Here is a 25,098-nt window from a genome sequence, read left to right on the forward strand (position 1 = left end):
CTCATAAAATCCATCCAGCCAATTAGATCGAAACCATCTAACATTATTTATTTTGCGAGAACATAATAATTGCGACTGTGCCTAGCTGAAGCCATAATACTGAAATACTACAATATATAATAAATTAAAATAATCTCTATTTTATGTTAACTGATATTAGTGGACCACTGATATGATTTGTGCTTCCAACTGATGAATTTTAATTTTAAGATAGTTTTCAATTAAATCACTTTTAATATATGTATATTTAATAAATAGAAGAAAATTGTTGAATGGATTAGATTAATATACCATTGTTAGGTTATCATATTTGGGTATGAAGCAACTTTAAATCATTGAGTCAGTTGCCTCACCCATTGAGGAACCTACAAATCAATGCAGGAATTAGTCACTAAATCCCGAGATAGCCTTAGTAATTACCAAAAAAAAATATACCATTGTTAGTTCTATCCAAAAATAATTTCATATCCGCTATAAAAATCGAATTACCTACTTTAGCTCAAAAGTTAAAAGAACGTACTTAAACAAAAAAATAGATTTAAGAATGAGGTTTGCTTCTATTCTATGTGAAAAAATAATAACTAATGCAAAATGAGGCAACGCATGCACACATTGTTCATTTGAGTCTAAATCTTCAAAGTTTTCCAACATCAAATTTAAGTAATTATGGGTCTCATGATACTTCCTTACATTAGCATATGAGGTGGTATTTTGAAATATATAAATTTTATCCATTAAGATTAATTAAAGTAGTAGCTTCCATTTAGCTAAAAGTGTTGCCCATTTTTTCTTAAAAGGGATCAACCTATCAATCCTAAACTAAATTTCTTGCTCCCTACTAAAGAGTAAAGATAAACTAAATAATTTCCACATTCGTGGACAAGAACATCTAACAATTTCCTATTTCCTTAAACTTTGAGACAACAAATACAAGGCCTAATTTCCTAATCTTGATATCCGCAAGCTTTACTTTAGTCATGTTTGTCCATATCCATCCTTAATCACATCTATGTAGAGAGATATACCAAAATATATGGTGGTATAAATTATCTATTTCCACCCCTTTAGAATTTATACGAACAAAAAAAATTAACATGAATATATGTTATTACTTCAAGCAAAAGAAATTGACCTTCAGTCCATTAAAAACTAAGAGAAAAGTGGAATTTTCTTCTTCTTCTTCTTTTTAATGTATGAACTGTATGCAATTAGACATACAATATTGGGATTTATAATGGAGCAAATAATTTGAGAAATACATATCCTTACATGTGCAGATGGGCTCAAAAATTGACTTACTTTTGCTCTAACATGTGCATGGGCATATGATTCAATGGATAAATGAAGTGTTTGATTAAGTGGATGTAAAATGGACCCAAAAAGAGAGAGTTATACATATTTGAGTGGTTGAAGAGGTTTTAACAAGTCACAATCCAATAAGCACCCATCACAAACCACTATGCATGCTAACATGGCTCATGCCTATGACATTTTTGAACCTAGACCTCCATGTTGTTTATTGTCCCACATTGTTATGGAAGTTGATTTGGACCTTTATTGGTACACCCTTCGAATTTTCGATTACAACTTATATCGACTGATAGCGCTGCAGGATAGAAACAATTCTGAATAGAAACAATAACAAAAAAGCAACGAAATCAACACACAAGCAAAAGAAAATAACCTATCTAAAAAAATTACAAAGGACAAACATCGGACGAGAACAAGTAAACGGTGTCGACTAATAATGTAAGTTAGTATATTATTGAGAAATGAAATATTAATGTCAATATGAGATTATAAAAGTTGGTTATAGAAGGTCATATTGATTTCCAGCTGGAATTGTTTAGGGAGTAATCAAATTCATTTTTTGTTGGAAATTCATGTAAATGAATGCGCTTTAAGCTACAAAGTACAATGAGTTTTTCTCTGCTTTCTTCGAAAGTTTAGAATCATTATATTTTGGGTAATTTTACATTTCAGTATGGATAAATTTGTGATTATAGTAAAGCCATCTTATACCGTATACCACAATAGTCCATGCGATATACACAATACATAATTTAGTCATTCATATCCAACATGAAAGTGCAAAATTTGATACTCTTTAAATTAAAAAATGTACATATATGTATATAATATATAGGGATGATAAATGTCAATGCGTATATAAATAAATTAAAGTATGTTGCAAGTGGTGGATCCAAAACACAATTTTTGAAGAACATTTAGAGAAAATGGATTGCAGCCTTAAATAAACAAACATGTGACATTTTTGTTTGTCTACGTTGCTAATTGTTGATGAGTTCCTTGGTTGCACTTGTTGCGCTGCAAAAACTTTGGGTTTTATTTCACTTGTAATAGTTGGTCAGTGGTTTCGATTTCTTGTCTTGTATATTGTTTTTCAAGCGGTTAGAGTCCCTTCTTATCATTGGAAAAAGTGAATGAACATTGGAGCGTGATTCATTTTTTTTTACTTTAGTGATAGGTTTAATGACATCTTCTTCTTCAAAACTATACAACCTCCGTCCACCAAAATTTATCCCATTTTTCCATTTCCGTCCGTCCCCCAAAATTTGTCTCATTTTATTTTTACCATTTTTGGTAGTGGACCTCATATTCCACTAACTCATTCCTACTCACATTTTATTATAGAACTAATATATAAAAGTAGGACCCACAATTCACTAATTTTTTCAACTCACTTTCCACTACATTTCTTAAAACCCGTGCCGAATCAAAGTGGGATAAATTTTGATGGACGGAGGTAGTATCTTTTTAAATTATATTGAGTATAGGCATAACATTTTTATCTGACCTCAATAAAAAATTAGACCCTCCTGGTAGTTTTGGAGCAACCCTGAATCCACCGTTGCGCTTTGACGGCTCATGAGCTAGGGAGGGCTAAAGTCCTAACTCGAAAAATTACTATTAATTTAATCTGTAATTGTCGAATATAAATATAGACCACATATCCGAAAAGTTTCAAGAAACGATGGAGCATTCAACATTTTTTACTGATTCCGTCACTACGTGTGCACATATGCACGTATAAATACCCAAATAAATAGTTATATCTAGTTTATTGATCATATAATATAGCATCTACAATAGTTAGAAACAAATAAGTAGCTATCACAACATCCTTAATCAAAGGCTACCGTTGGACTTGGCGCCAATATACAAATCTCCATGTGAGAAAGTAGCTCTCACGAGAATAAAGGTGGGACCAATCACTCAAAGCCATGTGTCCACATTTCCGGTGACACGCGGCACAACCACATTGGTGGATCACATATTACGCCGTAGTTTACGGTGTGCAAAAGAAAATGATTAAATAAGTATTTATTTATAGTATTATATTTCATTAGTTTGAGAGGGAGTTGAAAAAATTGAATGGATATTGGTTGGGCGAACTTTCAAAGATGGAAGTTTGATTTTTGAAGCTAAGGCATGTGCTCCTGTCGTTGCCAAATTTTGGGGGATGATGATGTGTCATAATCATCGACTATATGAACTCTAAAAATTTATGCATGTCTTAATATATGTAGATTTTCAAATATGTGGTTTAGAAGTTAGATGTTGTTTAGAGGTGAAATAGAAAAAAGTTTGGACTTTGGGGGTATGATCTTTAGAAAATTTAAGGCTGACTTAGTAAACAAAACTCGTAGAGTCGAACATAATAAATAATTAAGGCTATCGTCAGGATAAAAAAGCATTGGTTGCACTGCAGCCGTTATTGGCATTGGATGCTAACAAAGAATGGAAGGTAATTCAACCCTGAAGGGTTTGGAAGGAGCTGCCACACATTAAAGTTGATGACAACATCAAAACTGAATTTAATGGAGTTTCTAGCTCTCAGGGGCCTGCATTGGGATTGGTCGATCCCTTGACTTCATCTGGAGTTTCTTTTTGTGTCTTGGCTCCTATATGAGCATTCTTTTCCTTAGTTGTTTTTCTATTGGATGTTCGTCTTCGAAAGTTTTAATATGGCTCCTCGAGTACTCGCATTGTTATCTCCTAGGATTTCTATTTACATATTTTCTAAATCCTTTTCTATTAGTTGTTTGGAAGTAATGATAATGGAATCTCGCCTTCAGCTTGCCCGAAGACCCGATCTTGTGTTTTTCTCACTTGGATGGATGCACCTTTCTACAAGTTCGATAAGAAAATATGGACATCCCTTTTCTATGTGATTACATGGTCCATATGGTGGATTAGAAATAAAGTTGTTTTCCAAAACTTTGAACCAAATTGGGAGGTTGAAAGAAAAGTAATTTTGTGGAGGCTCAGCTCATGGATAAAAGGGTGGTGCCCGAACTTCCCTTTCCTACCAGGAGAAATGTATGATGAGCTGGTCAAAGCTAGAAGATGGTCTGGAAGGTATCAAAGAACCATTTCCACTTGCCAATTGATACAAAGGTGAATTTCATCTCGCCTCTTTTGCCTTTTGGCTGCTGCTGGGATCGTCTTGGTTTTTGACAGTGGTGTTGCTTACTCTTTGTTGCTTTCTTTGTTGGCGGGAGGTGTGTTGGTCGTGGCTTTGTTGCTCGTTTCTTTCGTGTCTTTGTTTTTGGCTTGTTGCTTGTTCTTGTTCGGCGCTCTAGTTGTCCGTTTTTTGTTGGGTCGAAACATTTCTGCTCACTGCCGTCGGTGGTTTGAGCCTTTTATTCAATTAAAAAAAAATACAATACGATACACAAAAAATGTTTTATCTAGTTTGATAAGAATATAGCGGCGACATCAAGAAGAGATTTCATTATATAATTTTCATATACAATTGACAATGAAATATAGAGAATATATAGGCAAAAATAACAAATCATAATCATATCAATAATATGAATCGAGTTGGGTCCAAATATAAACTATATGGAAGCTCAATTAAATTGCTGTGGTCGTTGATTTATTCGTTTCATTTCAGGCTTCATACTCAGTCGTTCCCAAATAACCAATTTACTAAGTATACACGATTTTTATTGCATTGTTTGACCTAAATAATTTGGTACTGATATGTCTAGGAGTAGGGGTGGGAATACGGGTATCCGTGGATACCCGACCCAAAAAAACCGGGTATCCAAACCCAAAAATCATAAAAATGTCTATCCAAAACCCGCCCCGATATATTTTCAGGTACTCCAATACCCGCTCCGGGTATCCATATCCGACGTATCGGGTATCCAAATCCCCGACTCTTTACATGTGTTAATAATTAATTAAAAAATTAAATTTTATATATTAATAGAAATATAGAAATATCTAAATTGACTAATATCTTTAATGTTTCATTTATTTTATAGTATAAAACTAAAAAAAATGGATCACTATTATTTTAAATTATAAGATTATATTTAATGCAAAATGGCTAAACCTAATTTAAAATATGCTTTAAATAATAAATTGGATATTCGGGTAATACCCGATACCCATTCGGGTTATCCAATACCCGATTTATCTTATATTTTAATACCCAATCCCATAAAATTAGATATTGGGTATCCAAATGCGGAGGATATCGGGTCGGGTATGGGTAAATCCAATACCCGATATCCATATTCCCACCCCTATTTAGGAGGTTAACAAATAATACAAATCCAAATAAAACTTTACGTGTAATGACATTTAATTAAAGCAAGAAGATAAACCCATTTAATTAAATATTAAGTCCAAATAAGAAATGTTATAAAGTGATTTACGAAAATTGAGAAGCCACAAACGTAATTGTCCATGCAACAGTTGAGAAAGATTAGAATTTAGTTGAAGATATAGAGAATCATAGAAAACAACAAAAGTATTTTTGTCACAACCGTTTAAATTTTTGATTAATTCGTTATATAGAAGAAAGATGTCACGCACTACCAAATTTATATAAATTCTGTCGGTGGATGGATGGATATAGTAAAGGGAAACCTAAATTATTTTTCAATGAAAATTTATTTTGGTCACATGGTAGTTCGAATTTAATGGTTTTAATTACATTATACTTAATATACCTATAACAAAGAAAATTTGCGACTTACATTTATAATAGGAACACATACAAATTTCATTATAATAATTTATCATTTTTTCCATAAAAGAATCGTGCATCCATTATTAATTATAAGAACTGCACATTGTCTAAGTCATAAAAATTGTAAAAGGTACTGTAATACATTTAAGATTATGTACTTTTAATTTTGTATAAATAACTCTTAGAACAAACTTTATTTTCTTGGAATGTATTTGTAATTTTATATCTTAACTTGCTACTTTAGTAGTACTATAACTTTTAATCCATATTTTTTGGAGGAAAATTAAACCAGATATTAATAAGCCATTGTACTTCAACTTTTATATGTAGGTCTTATAGTTACATTAACTATTTTGACAAACTTATTTTTTTAAATTTTGTTAGGCAGACTATAAAAGTACTACACGAATTTACTCCCCAAACAAAAGGCAATTGAAAAAACACCAAATAAAAAGAACCTAGAGAAATATGATCTAAATTGTTAATCATATTCTTTAAAAATAAATAACAAAAAAGAAACTGTATATGTCACATTATTCATCATCTCTTTATAATTCTTTAACACAAATTTGGATTCTCCTTTGATGAAGGGATCGACAAAATCACTTCAAATCTTTTGCAAAAGTCAAAATCCATAATTATCGATATGGTTACTTTCCATTGTAATTTTTGTTGAATAATTTGGTGGAGTTAGTCTTTTCCACATAACAATAGTAACTTTAGTCTATTTTAACTGTTTACTTTTACATGCTTTAATTGAACGTGATTTCTCAACTAAAGCGATTTATTCTCAGTCAATCACGATTATTAATTAAATCTAACTCTCAAAATAAAAAATTATGGTTTCTGACAATGTATGTGCAAGCTCAAATGATGGTCATTCAATTTGTTGTTTTCTTAAAAAATGAAAAAGGTAAGAGGCTTCAAACTCAAGATCTCTTTGCAAAAGGGCAGCATTTCTTGAGTGGTATATGCATGCGGTTGGAAGTGTGTATTTTTAGGATTGTGTGCTTATCCCCACTTTTAAAATTTCTATTTTGAAATTTCAAGAATCCATTTTTTGGACTATTACAATAATTCTCACAAGATATTGCCAATTTCATGACTTTATATATACTACGAAAAATAATTGATGAAGGCTGAAATCCCTCCTTTCATTGGCTACCCACAAGTCTATCTAAAGTATATCTTGATTATTATTCTTCTCCTCAACAAAAAAGTAATGAGCATAGCAACTCTATTGTTCCAAACAAAAGAATCTATAATTAGCTTTCCAAATAAGTTTAAATGGACAATTTTAATGAAATATTTTATCGTGGATTGAATTAGTGGAGGATCTAGGATTCGAAAACGAAGAGCGCGATATGGCTATTTTTCAATCTTTGGGACGACTTCGGAGGCAAACAAAGGGGTGGATATGGATTATGGAAATTTCACGTCTGGATAAGGGGTAATTAGTCGGGGGACCCCTCCCACCTCCTGGATCCCACCACTACCCTGAATGTATAATTGTCTATAACAGAGTTTCTCATGCACATTCGTATTAACAATTACTCTAGAACGAATGTTCACTAAGAAAGAATATATATAGATTAGCATGTACGTACATAAGAAATGACTCAAATGAAACTCTACTTATTGAGAGTCGAGAGGGGTAATAATCATTTTCAGCCTTTTTTTTATCTTGAATATCGTATATTTGCATTCGAATCTTATAAAGCGAGAAAATTTGAAATTAATAGTTCAATCATTGTCACTACGAATGCAAGACAATGATATCGTGTTCTCGTGAAAACTGCAATTGTTGCGACGAGAATCAAAATATACCTAAATAATGCTCCCATTTTCACTACAAATACAACACGTAACAAATAGATGAACTAAAATAAGATAACAAAATAACTCTTGATTCTCTTTAGATTTCCAAAGTTTTTTTCATTTATTTAATCAGCATCACCTTTTTCGAAATATTGGACCAGCATAACTACCAAAACTACCACGGGGTAGGATAGGGGTGGCCTCTCCGCAAAACCAGTAATTACCAAAGGAGCTCAAGCCATGTGGGCCCTACCTGTTTAGTTAATTCACGCCACCTTGTCCGGCTTTAATCCTCTTTATAAACCCCATTCATTTCCCTCTCTCTTTCTCACTAATCTTTCCTCCATTTCCTTCTCTCTCCAAAATTCAAAACAATGGCACTATCATTCTTTTTCCTCTTGTTCACATTCTTCCTCCCATCTCTCATTGCCTCATCTCCAACACTCAAAGACCCTGAGCTAGTAGTCCAAGAGGTCCATAGGTACAACTATGCTAGCATGAAGTACAACTCTTCATGTTGTGCAATGTGTCGCTTTTTTCTTATTAATGTTACTACATTGGTCCTAACAATGTGTGGTTTTTGTAGGAAATTGAATGCCTCGAGGAGGAAATTGGGGTTCCTGTCCTGCAACACTGGGAACCCCATCGACGACTGCTGGCGGTGCGACTCCAACTGGGAGAAAAACCGCCAGAAGTTGGCCGATTGCGCGATCGGATTCGGCAAGAATGCCATCGGGGGCCGGGACGGAAAAATCTACGTTGTGACAGAATCCGGGGGCGACGACCCTGTGAACCCGAAGCCCGGGACGCTCCGGCACGCGGTCATCCAGGACGAGCCGCTATGGATCATATTCGCGCGCGACATGGTCATCCAATTGAAGGAGGAGTTGATCATGAACTCTTTCAAGACCATTGATGGTAGGGGCGCTAGTGTGCACATTGCCAATGGTCCATGCATCACCATCCAAGGTGTGACCAACATCATCATACATGGCATCCACATACATGATTGCAAGCAAGGCGGGAATGCTATGGTGCGTGACTCCCCACAGCACTACGGGTGGAGGACCATATCCGACGGCGACGGCGTGTCCATCTTTGGCGGGAGCCACGTGTGGGTTGATCATTGCTCACTCTCCAACTGCAAAGATGGCTTGATTGATGCCATCCATGGGTCCACCGCCATCACCATATCAAACAATTACATGACCCATCATGATAAAGTCATGCTTTTGGGGCATAGTGACTCATACACACAAGATAAAGGGATGCAAGTCACCATTGCCTTCAATCACTTTGGGGAAGGGCTAGTTCAAAGAATGCCGAGGTTAGTGAAATACGAGACCTAACATTATATTTTATTTTAATTTTCTTAAAAAATTAATCGACTTAAGTATGTACCATGTCGTTGTGTATCATCAGATGTAGACACGGATACTTCCATGTGGTCAACAATGACTATACACATTGGGAGATGTATGCCATTGGTGGGAGTGCGGATCCCACAATTAACAGCCAAGGCAATAGATTTCTTGCACCAAATGATAGATTCAGCAAAGAGGTGAGGAATTTATTACATCTTTACATTTAGTTAACGACATTATTCAATAGGGAAATTACTATAGAGTATACTAATTAATGCGTCTATTATTTTATTACTATTGAAATGGAATATATACTGTAGTTTGTAGTACTATAAAATATTTAGCCGTTCACAAATTTAATTGTCACAATAATGTATATGTTGATATTAGATGAGTGAAATAAATACTTTGTACTATTTCTACTACTTCTATTAAAGGCATTGATACATGTAGCTGATATGGAGTTAGGTTTGTTGACAATTTAATTGAAATTGGTGAAGGTGACCAAACACGAGGACGCGCCCGAACGTCAGTGGAAGAGTTGGAATTGGAGATCGGAAGGGGATCTAATGTTGAACGGTGCGTATTTCACGCCGTCGGGGGCTGGGGCATCGTCGAGCTATGCTAAAGCGTCGAGCCTTGGCGCCCGACCGTCGAGCCTAGTCAGCTCGATCACGGCTGGAGCCGGTAGCCTGAATTGTCGGAAGGGGTCGCATTGTTGATTGGAAATGACTATTATGACCTTGCGAACGAGGCTAAATTATTTCATTAAAGCCTTCAAAGTGGAATTCTAGCTAAGGAACCCTAAATGATGTTGAAATTTGAATTTAATGCTCTTCTTTAGAATGGCCACTTAATTGGTCCAAGGAGCAATAGGGTTTCTTTTCTTTCTTTTTGAGTTTTTTTCCTTTTTAATTTTAATCTTTGTTTTTACTTTGGTGGATCTTTATTCATCATTTTTTCACTTTTGTTACTTTTTATTACAACCTCGGCCTGCTAATCCTCAACCATGGGTAGTACCGTCATTTTACACTTGTAATTTGGTTTTTGAGAAAGCAAGTGCTGAGGAGTTGATATATAATATAGTAGTAGTACTAAATTTTTCTCTATCTCACCCCATCTCTTTATTTATTTGTTACTACATATATTGTACAAAAACTTCAAAGTCTGTAACATGTGAGTTAACAAAGTGCTCAAAATAAAAATAACAAAAAGAGTAATGAATCAAAAATTCTATCTAAATCTAATAAAAAAAAAACGAAAACAGAAATAAACTATTATTCATCAATCCTAACTACCCGCCTCCATGACAGAGTAGTCTCCTCACCTCAACTTGAACAGAATAACAAGTTCAAATACCAAACTCAAACGATTATTGGGCGTCACATACCCAATCATAAAGGATGGACCACCCACATATTGGGCAACACGTACCTAAACATAAAAACGGTCTCTAACTGATATAAATAAAAAAAAACAAGAAAAAAACAATAACTATGATGAAAAACCAATCAAGACAAACAACAAATAAAACACAAAGCTCTAAACTACACTATGAAGAGTGGATGTAGAGAAAGACAAATGGCATACACAACAAATTAGAAGAGTGGATGTAGAGAAGACAAGTGCTATGAACCAAATATTACCAATGAATTGATTAAGGTTAAGATAAAAGATTTGATTCCAATTACAGATAGTATTGTAACTAATGTGGAATGAACATTCTAAAGCAGTCAAAGATTATTATCTTAATGGTGAGAGTGATATGGGAATTATTATTTTAATTGGGTAAGATAGGGAATCAGATACTATGTTTATCGATAATGCCAACTACATGCACTTACCTCTTCAAATTAATTACTCCTCTTTAATTATTTTTTAATAAATTGTGCTTTACAATTTTCCAATTTAAGAATTTAAATCTTTGATACTCTAGCTACCATTTATATTAATTGATGTAATTACTGTATTAGTTTTAGCTACGGACTCTACATATAAAACAAATTAACCCATTGCATTTTTTTTTATAAATAATTAAGGCTATATAGAGTCCCATGTGTACATTTTTATGCTACTAATTGAATTCTTAAAGAATTAAAAAATTAAAATTATCAAACTAGGAAATATGTAGCTTTTGACGGATATAATAAGAGACCAATTAGTTTGAAACAATATTTAAGAAAACAAAAGGACCCGTTACTCTATAAAAGTTTGAAGACCAAGTAAGATGGATTTTCGTTGAAAAATGAAACAAATTAATAAATATCTCATATCAGTGTAAATAAAACTAATCATTATATCACCTTCTTAATTCAATTTAAAAAGAAATGAGAAAAAATGGAAACTAAAGAAACATTATGCTAATTTGATTGGATTAAACCTAATGCTATTGGGGCCAATGATGTGAAGATTTTCTTTCAGGTATTCTAAACATTTAATTAGTTGAAATTTGGAATTTTGATGTGACAAAAGGCAACATGCACATGCAATTTGATCTTCTTTCAATTGGGGCAGCTAGTAATTGGTTACAACTGCATTTTTTTGACAAAATAACAATTCTCAATTTCCATTAAATACTTAGCCTTCAACTGACTAATTTCTATATCATGCATTGATTATAAGTCATTTTCATTGTTGCCATTAAAACTTGCCCTTTTTCTTGAACTACTTGTGAAATACTGAAATCATTTAAGTGTTACGTTAGTTTAGTGCATGTGTATTAAAATTAATTTTATAAGTATGCATATTATATAGACAAAACGACACTTAATTGCTCCATGAGCCACTCACATAACTATAGGTAGTTTGGTGTAATAATACATTTGTAGCAACGTTTCAAATTAAATTATGTCGTTCTTTTTATAGTTTTGATGAGATAATTAATATACAATGTTTCGACAGTTCATTAAGTTTTTCTACAAGATGGGAATATAATAATAGAGTCATGTTAAAATATACGAAAATTGAAATAAAAAATATAAAATTTCATCATCTAATCATCGTCAGAACATATGTAATTGAGATCTCGTTAGAATCCTTATGAAAATACATTTAAATTGATATACTCCCTCCGTCCCGGAGTATTAGACTCACTTCCTTTGGGCACATGATTTAAGGAATTGATATTTAAATAGTTAAAGTGGAGAGAGTAAAGTATGAGAGAGGGAAAAAGCAGGGGAGAGAAGAGAGAAAAAAGTAGGTGGAGAATAAAATAAGATAGATGCTTTTTGCTAAAAAAGGAAACGAGTCTAGTATGTTGGGACATCCCAAAAAGGAAAGTTGGTCTAATACCTTGGGACGGAGGGAGTACTATTTTTTATTAAAAAATAATTTAAATCCGGAGAGTTACGTAAATCAGTTTTAAGATGATTTTGAGGACATGGAAAATGGTTAGTTTTAACTAGGATTAACATCTATATTCTTTAAGTTTATATTATAATTTTTATAATTTAAAATATAATACATTCGGATTATTATAATCATTAGATCTCCTAATCCAATTACTAAGATTTGATTTTAATTTGAAATTGATAATTAATTAGCAATTGATCACAATTATCTAATAATAGGGTATCTCATAAGTTAGATGAAATTCGAACCAATATTAGTAATATAATTAAATACTACGGAGTACTACATAAATATGGCAACGTAAAGAAATAATGCATACATAAAAGGAAAATTGTAAAAATGCAATTTTTTCTCCATCTCCTTGGGACTTTTGACCTTTTTTACTTCTGCATATTTTTCTATTAATTCTATTTTTGCTCGCTGAAATTTCCTTTTTTATATAATGTAGATATCTTTTGGAAATTTCTTGTTTAATAAAAGGGGAAAAGCTAACACCGAAAGAAAACTAATAATTTCTTTTCTTGTACTACTTAATATATTCCAGTGAAATGAAATTATTCTTTTCACTATTTTCAAGTTTTCTTAATTCATGAGACATGGTTCTTTGAAATGATTTAACCATGTGAGATGATGGAAAAGTAGTTATTACTTATATTAGTTATAAATTGTTCCAAAAAAAGTTTGGTGGTTGATACAGATTATTCTTCTAAATCATGCCCCATCAATTTCGAATCACGTGCAGAACATATATGAATTACAAAGCAAACTAAGATAAAAATGTCATAACAAAATTTGATTTTGACTAGTCATATATCACAAACAAAAATTACTTTGGATTGGAAGAATAACTTTTTCTAGAATGAAGTGGTGTGAGGCCATCCACTAAAATACTTGTTCACTTTTATTATTCAGTACACTTCACTGTCATAATTCCACTTTTTTAACATGACTATATATTCATCATAATCTATTAATTATCTTAATTATGTGTATTTATGGTTTTGTTTTAATAAACTGAATTAATTATATGAATGAGTTAATTTTATAAATAACACTACATTTACAAATTAGTTTAATTGTAAAAAACAAAATTTGAAACATTCATAATATAAAATTAAAATTATTACCACGACACATAAATTAATTTTGAATAAAAATACACACAACGTGATGATTAAATATGAAACCAAAAATTGAGAAGGCAACAAGTGAATCCTACGCTTGCATGATTGCAATTTCTCATTGCCTTTATTGAATAAAAGACAAAACTAATTGCATAATTTATTTGTCTTTATTGATCTGTCTGTGCTGGATATCGATATAAAAATACAAAAGTCCAATAGCAAAAATGATAATTGTATCAAATAAAGATAAACTACAATGGAAAACAAAAAAGGCAATAATAAATATTATAAATGATATGCATGACAGCGTGGTTATAACTTTAGCATGATGATAATTCTATATAAAATAGAGAAACCCCAATCCAAAAAATAAAAATGCAGCAATAAATATTACGACTGACATGGTACTTGAATGATCATTCAGTACAAAAACACTAATTTATTTTTTTATTTATTGGAATGTTTAGGAGTAATTCAAGATCTAATACTAAATTGTCAAAGTAGGCACAAAATTTACTACCAAATCATTTTTTTAAGGAACCAAATCACTTTAATGTTAGAAAATTTATGCCCCCACTCTAACCTAGACTTTGAACTAATATATGCATACATATACTATACACAACAACAGTATTTTTTTATAATATGTATATCGCATTCTTTTTAACACTTAATTATATATATACATATTTAATATCCACTCCTAATGGTATAGACTTATAGCCTAGTAACGAAATATTTCTGAAGCCCGTTTCAGAAAAATAAAACGAAACCCATTTTATACATACTTATAGCCAAGAAAATAGAATAAAGCCCATTTCTGGAAAATAAAACTAAGCCCATTTTACCTATCACTTGATGCACAGAGATTGAGGCCTAGTTATAAGCTAAAAAAATAAATTCTACAAGTAGCCTCTTCCATTGAAGAAAAAATTCTGTAGTCTCGGTATACTACCATGGAATGCATATGTGGTATGTCCAACCAATAGTATTTTGACAAATAGATATGTTTATGGATCCTATCTCCAACTAGAGTCACACACAGACACACACATATATGGAAATTTCTCATGTTCATACATAAATCATATAACTCGATATACACATATATATGCATTAATTATCATCCCATTTAGCTAACGGCAGAAGTTTGATTTGATATGAAATTTTACATCTCATATATAATTCATATAATTATCTAACTATATATACATAATGAGTCCTATTATCCACAAATCCACTCTTAAAGACCGAACCACCGAACCCTACCAAATTAGGGCTTTTAGATCAAGTTTTTTATGGATAAGATACAGAAATTTATAAATTATTTTAGCCTTCATCACGAGCCTATTTTAATTCATCTGAGGGTAAATAAGTCATACTAACATGTTACGAAGATTTAACTTCGTTCCAGAATATATTAATTCATTCTAGTAGGTTTTTACTTCATTCCAAGTAGGTTTTTACTTCATTCTAGTACGTAAATGTGGTTTCGCCGTCGCGTGCCGTTCTTTCTCTCTACAATATCTATCACCAACGCCATGGCGCTAATATGGTTTAATAAACACACGGAATAATGTAATAAATTATTGGAATGAAATATGTGTAGAAGCATTTGAAGTACAGAATGAAGTAATAAACCTATATAATGAAGTAAAATGGGCTTGTAATGAAGCCGAAAAAATTTTCACAGCAGCACATCTCATCAAAAAAACTAGATCTAATGGGCCAGATTTGATCTCTAGTTCAATTTTTAAAATTGGTTCGACATGGATCACAACTCTATAAATAATATATTGATATATATGCAGTGAAGGCACCATCTTTCTACACACTTAAAATCTCCAATCAGTTTTATTTATTTTTATTTTATTTTAATTGCTATTTATTGCAACAATCATTTATTCTATTTTGTTTCTAGAATTTTTTTATGGTATATTGGTGAATTTTTAATATATTAAAAATATTTATGGATCATGTTATTATTATTGAATACTCCTATCTTTATATCTTTAACATAGAATACAACGATTATTACGTTAAAGTGCTATAGAAAAATAAATTAAGAATTTTAATACTATATTATCATTTATATTTAATGTGCTACAGAAAAATTAAATAAGAAGTATACTACTATATTAAGTATCATTCGTATAGATAATTTATTGTGTGCAATACTTGTTATTAGTTATGATGAAATGGTGCATTTTTTAATTATGTTAGAGATTTTTAACAGCATAGCAGTAGCATAGTTATTGCGTGTATATGGAGCTAGTAATTAATGTGTATATATGTGTGTATATGGAGCTATATGATTTATGTATGGACATAAGAAATTTTCATATATGTGTATGCCTATGTGTGATTCTAGTTGGAGATGAGACCCATAATGATATTTATTTGTCAAAAAAGTACTATTGGTTGGACATACCACATATGCATTCCATGGTGGTATACTGAGACCACTGAAATTTTTTCTCCTTTCGTTACTTAAAATCTCCGCATCAAAAAAAAAATCTTAACAAAAAACTATTGTTGATGCATAATATCTTCACATTTTAATTACATTATCCTCCAAAAAGCATAAATGAATAATGTTGTCAATATTTCACTGCCATCACAAAACACAAATCATAGGCTGAGTACGGGCTCGGACTCGGGCTCAATATACTTTGGTTTACTTAGGAAAATTAGCGGGCTTTATCCAGAAAGATGGGCTTAAATACAATTGGGCCTTTAGGTTCTTTGGATATTATTGCCAATATATTTCATATCATTTTTTCAAATATAATTTTAAAAATATTACTATTACTTAGCTTGTCGTGCTAATATATTTCACCAACAATAAATATATCCAAGGTAAGTATAATTTGTATCACCAACATATCAATTTCATTGCAAAAAATTCTCTAAGTAGTTTACATCATTCCAAGAAAGTGAAACAAAAATTCATTTGAATAAAATGATATATATCAAGCCGAGGGACAAACAGGAAGCGGGACTCCACAGTTGGCGAGAAGCTGCTTGGCATTGTTGGGATCTTGAATGTAGGGCTTCAATGATGGATTGTTCTGGAATTCGCAGAAGCATGATCCTTGCTTTTTTAGCTTACTACAACATTCCGGTGTCGGTTTTACTTTGCCCCCACTACTAAACGACGGATAACAGGATTGCATCTCGTTGACGTCACAAGACGCAGTCGTTTCACGAACATGCGCCGCCACCATAATCACCACGCACAATGCAGCTAACAAACCCTTCATTACTAGAACAAATATGCTTTTAGTTTTATCAACTTTGTGTGTTTTAGTTAAGAACAAATGCTGCTCTATTTACAATAGTTTTTAAAGTTTATTTTAGAAGATAATTCTCTATAATAACCGAAAATCAATTTTTTTTTTTTTTATCATATATTTGATTTGATTTGATTTCATCTAAGTAAATGTCAATCAAATGTAACAATATACTCTACCTAAAAAGAAAAAAAAACTAGACAAGGTAATACAACTTTTAACATTTTATAGTACGTGTTTATTAGAATTAAAATCAATTATTATACCTTTCAACTTTGCCTTGTGTAATCAAAATTTGCATATTTATCAATTTAATTGGAGAATTCTACTTGTTTTTCTAAAGATGATGTCAAACAACAGAGTTCGCATGTGACATTTCTTACATATTAACAATATATGTTGTTGATTCACTCCGTTTGAATATCTACAAAACTTCTTATATGAGTTGTTAAGATTGAAAGAAAATTTCGAATCACATAATTTTTAGTTAATGAACTATGCACCACATGTGAGAAAGGTCGCATGTGAATTTTGAGATATTTATATATGTTACGTAGAACACAAACGTAATCTTTTGAAATAATAGGAACTTTTTCCAATCATACTTATATTGGAACGACATGTTTTCGATGCCAAATAACATGAATGCTTTTACTCACCAAAAGATAAATAGCCAACAACAATAATGTTATCCTGTATCAACCTCACAATTTTTCAAAAAATATTATTAAATTTTTAATAAAACAAAAATATGGTTTTTTATAAATAATTAAAACTCCACAAAATTAAATCGCTTTCAATTATAATTACTCAAAGGTGACATGTCAAGAAATTGTGTGCCACACAATGTTAATGAGAAAATGATGTCGATAAAAAACCACAAAAACTGATAAGACGTCACTTTTTCAGATTTAAAGTTCACAAAAAGAGAGAAATGAAATGGAAAGGCTTAAAAATATCTTAGCCATGGTTAATTAATGAACATTGATAAGTATATGACAGAAAAACAAATCGACAAAATTGTTAAATTATTAACATGGTAGCAGTTTTGTTTTTGATATTTGTGGTTGGCCCAATCCAAAGTGTTATATTGACACGTTTCCATGATTTATTTCATCTATATATGATATTTAATGTCTTGACTTATATGAAAATCAATAAACTCAGTGCGAAATTGTGGATTTTTTTGCATCACAAGTGTAAAAATCTTTTTCGACATATTTGTGAGTAATTTAAATTTGGATGCATTCGTGTTATTTCACCGAGTCATTAATCATTAATGAAAATGATTATCGTCTAACTAATTGAAACTCATAGAAATATCTTGTACAGTGCATTGCTTAGAAGCTATAAGATCTTTCTATTAATTTCTGATAATTATATTGAAAATATATTTTTTCTTTATTTGGAAGGGAGATACATTTATTCCTTTTTAGAGAGGGATAACAACAATTCTAATTAATAAGCATAGGAGTACAGAGTACTCCGAGTACTATTTAATTATTTAATTATAACAATTTATCAATAGTAAAAAAAAATTAATTTGATATCACATAACTGAAATTTTTTAAAAATACTTGTATTTGGAGTCATATGTAATATATTAATGTTATCTAGCATCACTCCAGAAATATCACAAATAAAATTGCTAACATGTTAAAATATCACAAAGTCGTTTTGGTTATGATTTATGCCCAAATCTCCACCAATTAAAATTCATTGAAATATCTTGTACAGTGCATTGCTTAGAAGCTATAAGATCATTTGATTTATGATATATATTGAAAATATAATTTTACTTTCTTTCGAAGGGATACCAATTATTATAGTCAATAAGCATGCACTATTTAATTATTTTATCGTAGTAATAATTTATCAATAGTAAAAAATTTAAAATTTGATATCACATAATTGAAAATTTTAAAAAATACTTGTATTGGGAGTCATATATTAATGTTATATAGCATCACTCTAGAAAAATATATTTTAATTATTATATATAATCACAAAGTCGTTTTGGTTATTATTAATGCCCAAATCTCCACCAATTAAAATTCAGGTCCTATATATGTATTTAATTATTTTGAATTGACATGCATATAATAATAAAATAATCTACAGCTATAATATCATTCTTCACTCAAATAAATCATAAATTGAATGCATGATAGCAAATTTTAACACTTTTTGCTTATTGCACAACTCATTTTTTGAACTGAATTATTGATTTATTCTCCTTTCCATTAATCTAATTCTTTGCATGTGGGTATGTATGATTTTACAGAGAGTTACTCAGTGATTTAATTGACTTTAATTAAAATGTCAATCCACTATAAGTCTATAATAACGAACAGTATTCATTAATTATTTGCTATGAGGGGTTCTGTGATTAAAATATAGTTAATTATACCGTTTCCTTTACTAATTTTTTTATTCTTATAGCATCCACAAAGCGGCTAGCCGGTTCGCGTCGCTAGCCGGTCGGCTAACCGAATTATTGCAACCAGCCAACCGAGAATCGGCCAGAAAATCGGCGTGGACTAGCCGATTCGCGTGCGCTGGCCGCCATTGTGGTGTGCCGATCGACCAGCGCGAATTTTCGTTTTTTTTTTTAAATTTTTTTTTTTGAAAACCTATATATAGGCGATTTTAGTTTCATTTTCATTTGCACCACTTGTTTTAACGAGTTTTCTCTCTCTCTACATTTCTGTACAAGAGCAACATCGAGCGATGAGTAACGCGGGTGGTAGCAGTGGTGGTAGGGTGGTAGTGGTGGGGATACTGAGGAGTACGAACGGCAGATGAACGAGGCTATGGAGGCCTACATGAACCGTCAGCTAGAGCGGTACATGCAAATGGTCGAACAGCAGGCGGTACCTCGCCCTCCACCGGTTGTCACCGCCGAGCAGTGATTGATCGGGATCACGTAGCTGCACATCAGTGGCTATATGACGACTACTTCGCTCCGGACTCGCGGTTTCCAGCAACCATGTTCAGGCGACGTTTTAGATTGCGCAAGGAGTTGTTTATGCGTATCGTTGACGCTTTGGAGCGTCGATATCTTTATTTCCGCTTCAGGCACGATGCGGCGGCAGATTCCGGCCACACCCCTATCCAAAAGTGCACGACGACAATTAGGCAGTTGGCCTACGGAGCCGCGGCGGACATGTGGGATGAGTACCTCCACATCGGTGAGACGACTTCTCCCGCAATGTCTGAAGTTTTTCTGTCGTGGTGTGATTCAAATTTTCGGTGAGTAGTACCTTCAAAGCCCTACCCCCCAAGATTGTCGAATCGATGCAAATGCACGGGGAGCAAGATGGGTTCCCCGGGATGTTAGGCAACATAGATTATATGCATTGGGAGTGGAAGAAGTGTCCGAACTGCCTGAAAGGGGCCTACACGACCGGCTACAAGGGAAAGAATCCCACGATTATCCTCGAGGCCGTAGCTGATTACCGGCTGTGGATCTGGCGTGCGTATTTTGGGGAAGCCGGGTCGAACAACGACCTCAACGTCTTCAACTCGTCGCCCCTCTTCAACGAGAAGTGTCAGGGCATCGTCCAGCCGTCTCATTTGTGGCCAACGGCAACCGGAATGATATGAGCTACTACTTGGCGGATGGGATATACCCTAGGTGGCCTGTCTTTGTGAAGACGATCAGGCACGCGGCGGATGACAAGAAGGCCTACTTTGCGGAACGGCAGGAGTCGGCGCGCAAGGACGTGAAGCGCGCATTTGGTGTGCTCCGGTCTCGATGGGCGGCAATTAAGGGTCCAACGCGTTTGTGGGATGTCAAATGCGTTGCCGATATAATGTACGCCTGCATTATCATGCACAACATGATCGTCGAAGACGAAGGCGTACAACCCGACTAGTTGGGCCAATGACGATGAAGCCGGTCCAAGCCACGGACGGTCACCCCTAGCGTACGACGTGGGGTACTTCACGATGAAGTCGGCCGCCTCTAGGAATATGCCGACATGCGCCAAGTGGATGCTCATATTCAACTCCAAAAGGATATAATTGAAGAGTTGTGGGCACGGAAGACTGCACGGTGATAGTTTTTTTTTCTTTATTATGTAATTTATTTTTTTAAATGAATGTACTTTTTTTAATGCAATTAATAAATTTTCCCGTAAATGTCTCATAAATTTAATTCCGTGAATGTAGTTGTTTTTGAATTATTTTTATTGCGTCTGGCCTATGGCTGGCCTATTTGAGTAAATGCTGACGTGGCAGGTGGATTTTTAGTGCTGCTGACGTAGCAGGGAGAGAGAGTGGCTGGCCTATGACTGACCTATTCTTATCGTGAATGCTCTTAATTCTAACCCTAATTTTCCGTGATCTCAAACATGAAATTTCTAATTTCAAATTCGTGCAATATATGGTCTGAAATCTGGAACAAGATACACCACTAATTTAATTTAATAAATTAATCTTATATTCTATAGTATAATGTTTCAGTATAAATTAAATAAAATCGATGCCACCTAACTGCATGTAACACGATTTTTGATTATATTGCTCAATTGAAGAGCTTCATCAATTAATATAACCTATCACCATCAATCAAATTGAAGGTTCAAACTTCAAAGAAACGTTATTCATGGACCAATTTTATACAATTTTTTAACTTTATCTACGAATGTCAAATATTATCACACACACTTGTAAATATGTAAACCAATCAGGTGTCTATAAAAAATAAATAAATTATATAAAATGAAAATGTTGTTCCAAACAAATAGAAGCTTCGCGGCGAACCACCGTAGGCAATTACGTCAGCATGCTGCTAAATTTTAAAAATGGCAAATAATGTTTAATACTATTAAGATTAAAATTATTTAAATTTTAATGGTATGGAGCAATCCAAAGTCAGTTTTGTGGTATGATCTCTATCTTTATATTATTCGAATTTAAATTCATAGTCGGTTATAATTTATAATTTAATCCATACTTTCGGTTATATTTTAAGTTGAATATGATTATTGACCTAGTTAATTCAATCCAAGAAAACCTTGACCGTGCAATAATTTATTACTAGTAATATTTTAATTTTCCGAATTTTGATAAATCCATAGAAGTCTCATAGTAATGTTATGTGTGGTGATTGTTTGCTTAGTAGGATACATGCACGCACGAATAGTCCAAGACTATACTAAGACGACTCTTCTTTTATTTTTATTTGTCATATTTCAATAAAATTCACATATACATATATGCATGTAAATTATAATAACATGTAATATTCAAAGTAAAAAATACAAATTTTATAGTAATGTGAATTCATAGTATAAAATAGGATGTAAATTATAATAATATGTAGTAACTATATTCAAAGTAAAAAATATAAATTGTTAGAGTAATGTGAATTCATAGTATAAAATAGGAACTATTATTTTAAATACGACATGCTAACGGGGTATATCTTCATAATTTAAGATCGAAGATCCTATTTTTTTTAGTTCAATTCAAACTAATTTTTAATGGAGTACAACACTTAAATACGTATTGTGGCCAATTTCGTGGAAGCTATACAATTTTCATCGTCGAGATCGATATAATAATTGCACGTGACTATTTTCTTTCGAGAATATCGACATAAATAACAATATATTCCACACGACACATCTGTATGTGGAATTAACTGTATATCATTATATTAAAAAATTCGAACCAAAAAGTAAAAGCAAAACTTTGCAGTGAAGCATGGGCTTATAGTAGTACCAAAAGTGAATTAGTCAAAATTTGACAAGAAGATTTTCATGGTCTCCACTTAAATTGAGACCCACGTTTCGTTCTCTATTTATATACCAATATCTCTAATACATGTATCAAAAATACTGAAACGTAAAATGCATATCACGTGAAAAAAAATTCAGAAAGGTTTATTTTATTTTTAAATTTACTATGAAGTAAACCATATCACACACATCTTCCAAAACTAAAATGGGTTAATAATATAAGTAGTAGTATAAATTAAGGATTCCATCTATGTACTAGAACGTGGATGGCTTAATTAAATAAACCTACCTATATATTATAAGGTCGAAATTGTAATCGAGAATAATATTCTGTTAGAAGCCAAAAACTTTAGATTTTAATGCTGTGATTAATTTGTAACTAACTAATTAATTTATTAGGTCAATGCATATGATTTGTTCAGGTGTTAAATGTGGAAGTCTTTATTGTCGGCTTAATTACAATCACAAAATGATGGCCAAATTAGAATTGCACTCACACATACAACGAACAAGACTTCTGCACGTAAAATATATTCAAGATTTCACCAAAAATATATTAAAGTTTTTTTTTATAAATAAGTTGAGCGTGTATTAAGATCTTTAAAATAATTTATAATATCCAACAATTAGTGTATATAGTATTTGACCAATTGATATATCCCATAAAATTATTCCCATGCTAAGCATTGATTTTAAATAAAATGCATAATCGCTCACAAACATGCGATACTAACTTTCAAATTTGTATATTCAAACTTGCATCAAACTATTGATTTGTTCTAATTTTGTAAATAATTAACATTCAAACGCTGGCACAGTTTAATAACTTACCTACATGGTAATATTAGATGTTAATCAAAACAACGTATTATTTTATTATGTTGATCCAATAATTTTATTTGTTGAATTAGATATTATAGTAAGAAAAACTGAGATGTGATGGAGAAAAAGAGAAATGGGAATTGAGCGAGAAATAAGATGGAAGAGACTACAACAAATAAAATTATTTGATTTAATTTTTTATATAATATGACATTGTTTCATTGCCTATAATGTAATGTCATTTTTGTTGACGTTCGATAATAACACGTAAGTTTATTCTTAATTCATGTCAGCAACTAATTTTGATTGGTCGTAAAATCAAAACAAATCAAAAATTTAGTAATTTACATGCAAATTTTAAAGCCCGTATACCAAATAAAAAATGAGCGAATATTTAGCAATTTATAGAGAATACCTATATGAACTCATGTGTCTATTCTTTCATCATATAAAATATTCTAGATTTATCTATTTTTTATCATATAAAATATATTCGAGTGCGATGTGTAGTTTAACGTTACTCTATAGTACATTGAAGATGACTAATAATAGACCAATCAAACCCTTTGTCTCCACACAATGTATAATACGTTCTTGGGGACCAATCAATCACTCACCACTTGAAAACATAGACTTAACAATACATGTATCCCTTAATCCACACCAATCTACAAATCAAAACCACACCACCTACATAGAGTTGAGTAATTAAAAGAGCCATATATAGGAGCATAAATTAAATTTTATTTTGAATAATGAAGATTTACTGATTTTACTTTTGTGATTTGATTATGTTGTGTTGTTGTCCTTTTCCCGTGATTGTTTTTGGTTGACGTGGGGTTCTGGGAAGTCCTTTTGCTGTCATTTGGTGTTTTCTTCTTCTTTTGCATAGATAGTTAAAAATTCTATGTTGTTGTAGCTTGTCTAGTTTGTTATTGTTATATTGTTGCGCCATTGATTCGCCATAAACATATAACTCAAATCATTTTTTCACATCCTTCTACATTACTCCAACAACAATGACAGAATTATTCTAGTAGAATCTACATTTACAAATTTTAATTACGAAAATTTTAAAATAGTGCATTTTTACATGATCCCAATCCGACATTAGACGTATTTACACACCAAACCATCTCTCGAAGTAACAAAACATGAACCAAACACCCCATCACTACTAATCAAGTGTACTTGACTTCTCAAACACCTCATAATCACATTCATAACCTATGGTAACCATTGACAAAACATTCCAATTAGTAATGACCCAAATTCGATTTACTACTCCCCACTTGACCCTAATCGTCCACGGCAACAATTTTGGGACTTTTCACAAGTGGGAAATGGCCTTTTTCTGCCACGTGGCCCTAGAGCTCCAACATGTACTAAATATTTTGATTTTTAATGCTAAAAGTAATGAGACAGGTTGGAAAAGTGAGCTGTTGAAAGGGATTACATTGACACGTGTATTTAAATATGGGGCAAGGCCAATTTATATTAGGCGCTTCTCAACTCAAAAGGCCGTTTATTCATATTTGACCCCTTCCCCATTTCCACTCTTATCCA

At 32.3% G+C, this 25,098-nt stretch overlaps 1 protein-coding gene across 1 annotated transcript; it reads left to right on the plus strand.

The window, feature by feature from the left end:
* Nucleotides 1-8,177: 8,177 nt before the first annotated feature.
* Nucleotides 8,178-10,304, plus strand: LOC125201830 (probable pectate lyase 18). The gene is made up of 4 exons (XM_048100096.1): nt 8,178-8,312; nt 8,418-9,158; nt 9,254-9,392; nt 9,696-10,304. The coding sequence occupies exons 1-4, from the start codon at nt 8,206-8,208 to the stop codon at nt 9,915-9,917; spliced, it is 1,209 nt and encodes a 402-aa protein (XP_047956053.1). The 5' UTR covers nt 8,178-8,205; the 3' UTR covers nt 9,918-10,304.
* Nucleotides 10,305-25,098: the final 14,794 nt, after the last annotated feature.

This window comes from Salvia hispanica, chromosome 1 (assembly GCF_023119035.1).
Source record: "Salvia hispanica cultivar TCC Black 2014 chromosome 1, UniMelb_Shisp_WGS_1.0, whole genome shotgun sequence".
Taxonomy (NCBI): domain Eukaryota; kingdom Viridiplantae; phylum Streptophyta; class Magnoliopsida; order Lamiales; family Lamiaceae; genus Salvia; species Salvia hispanica.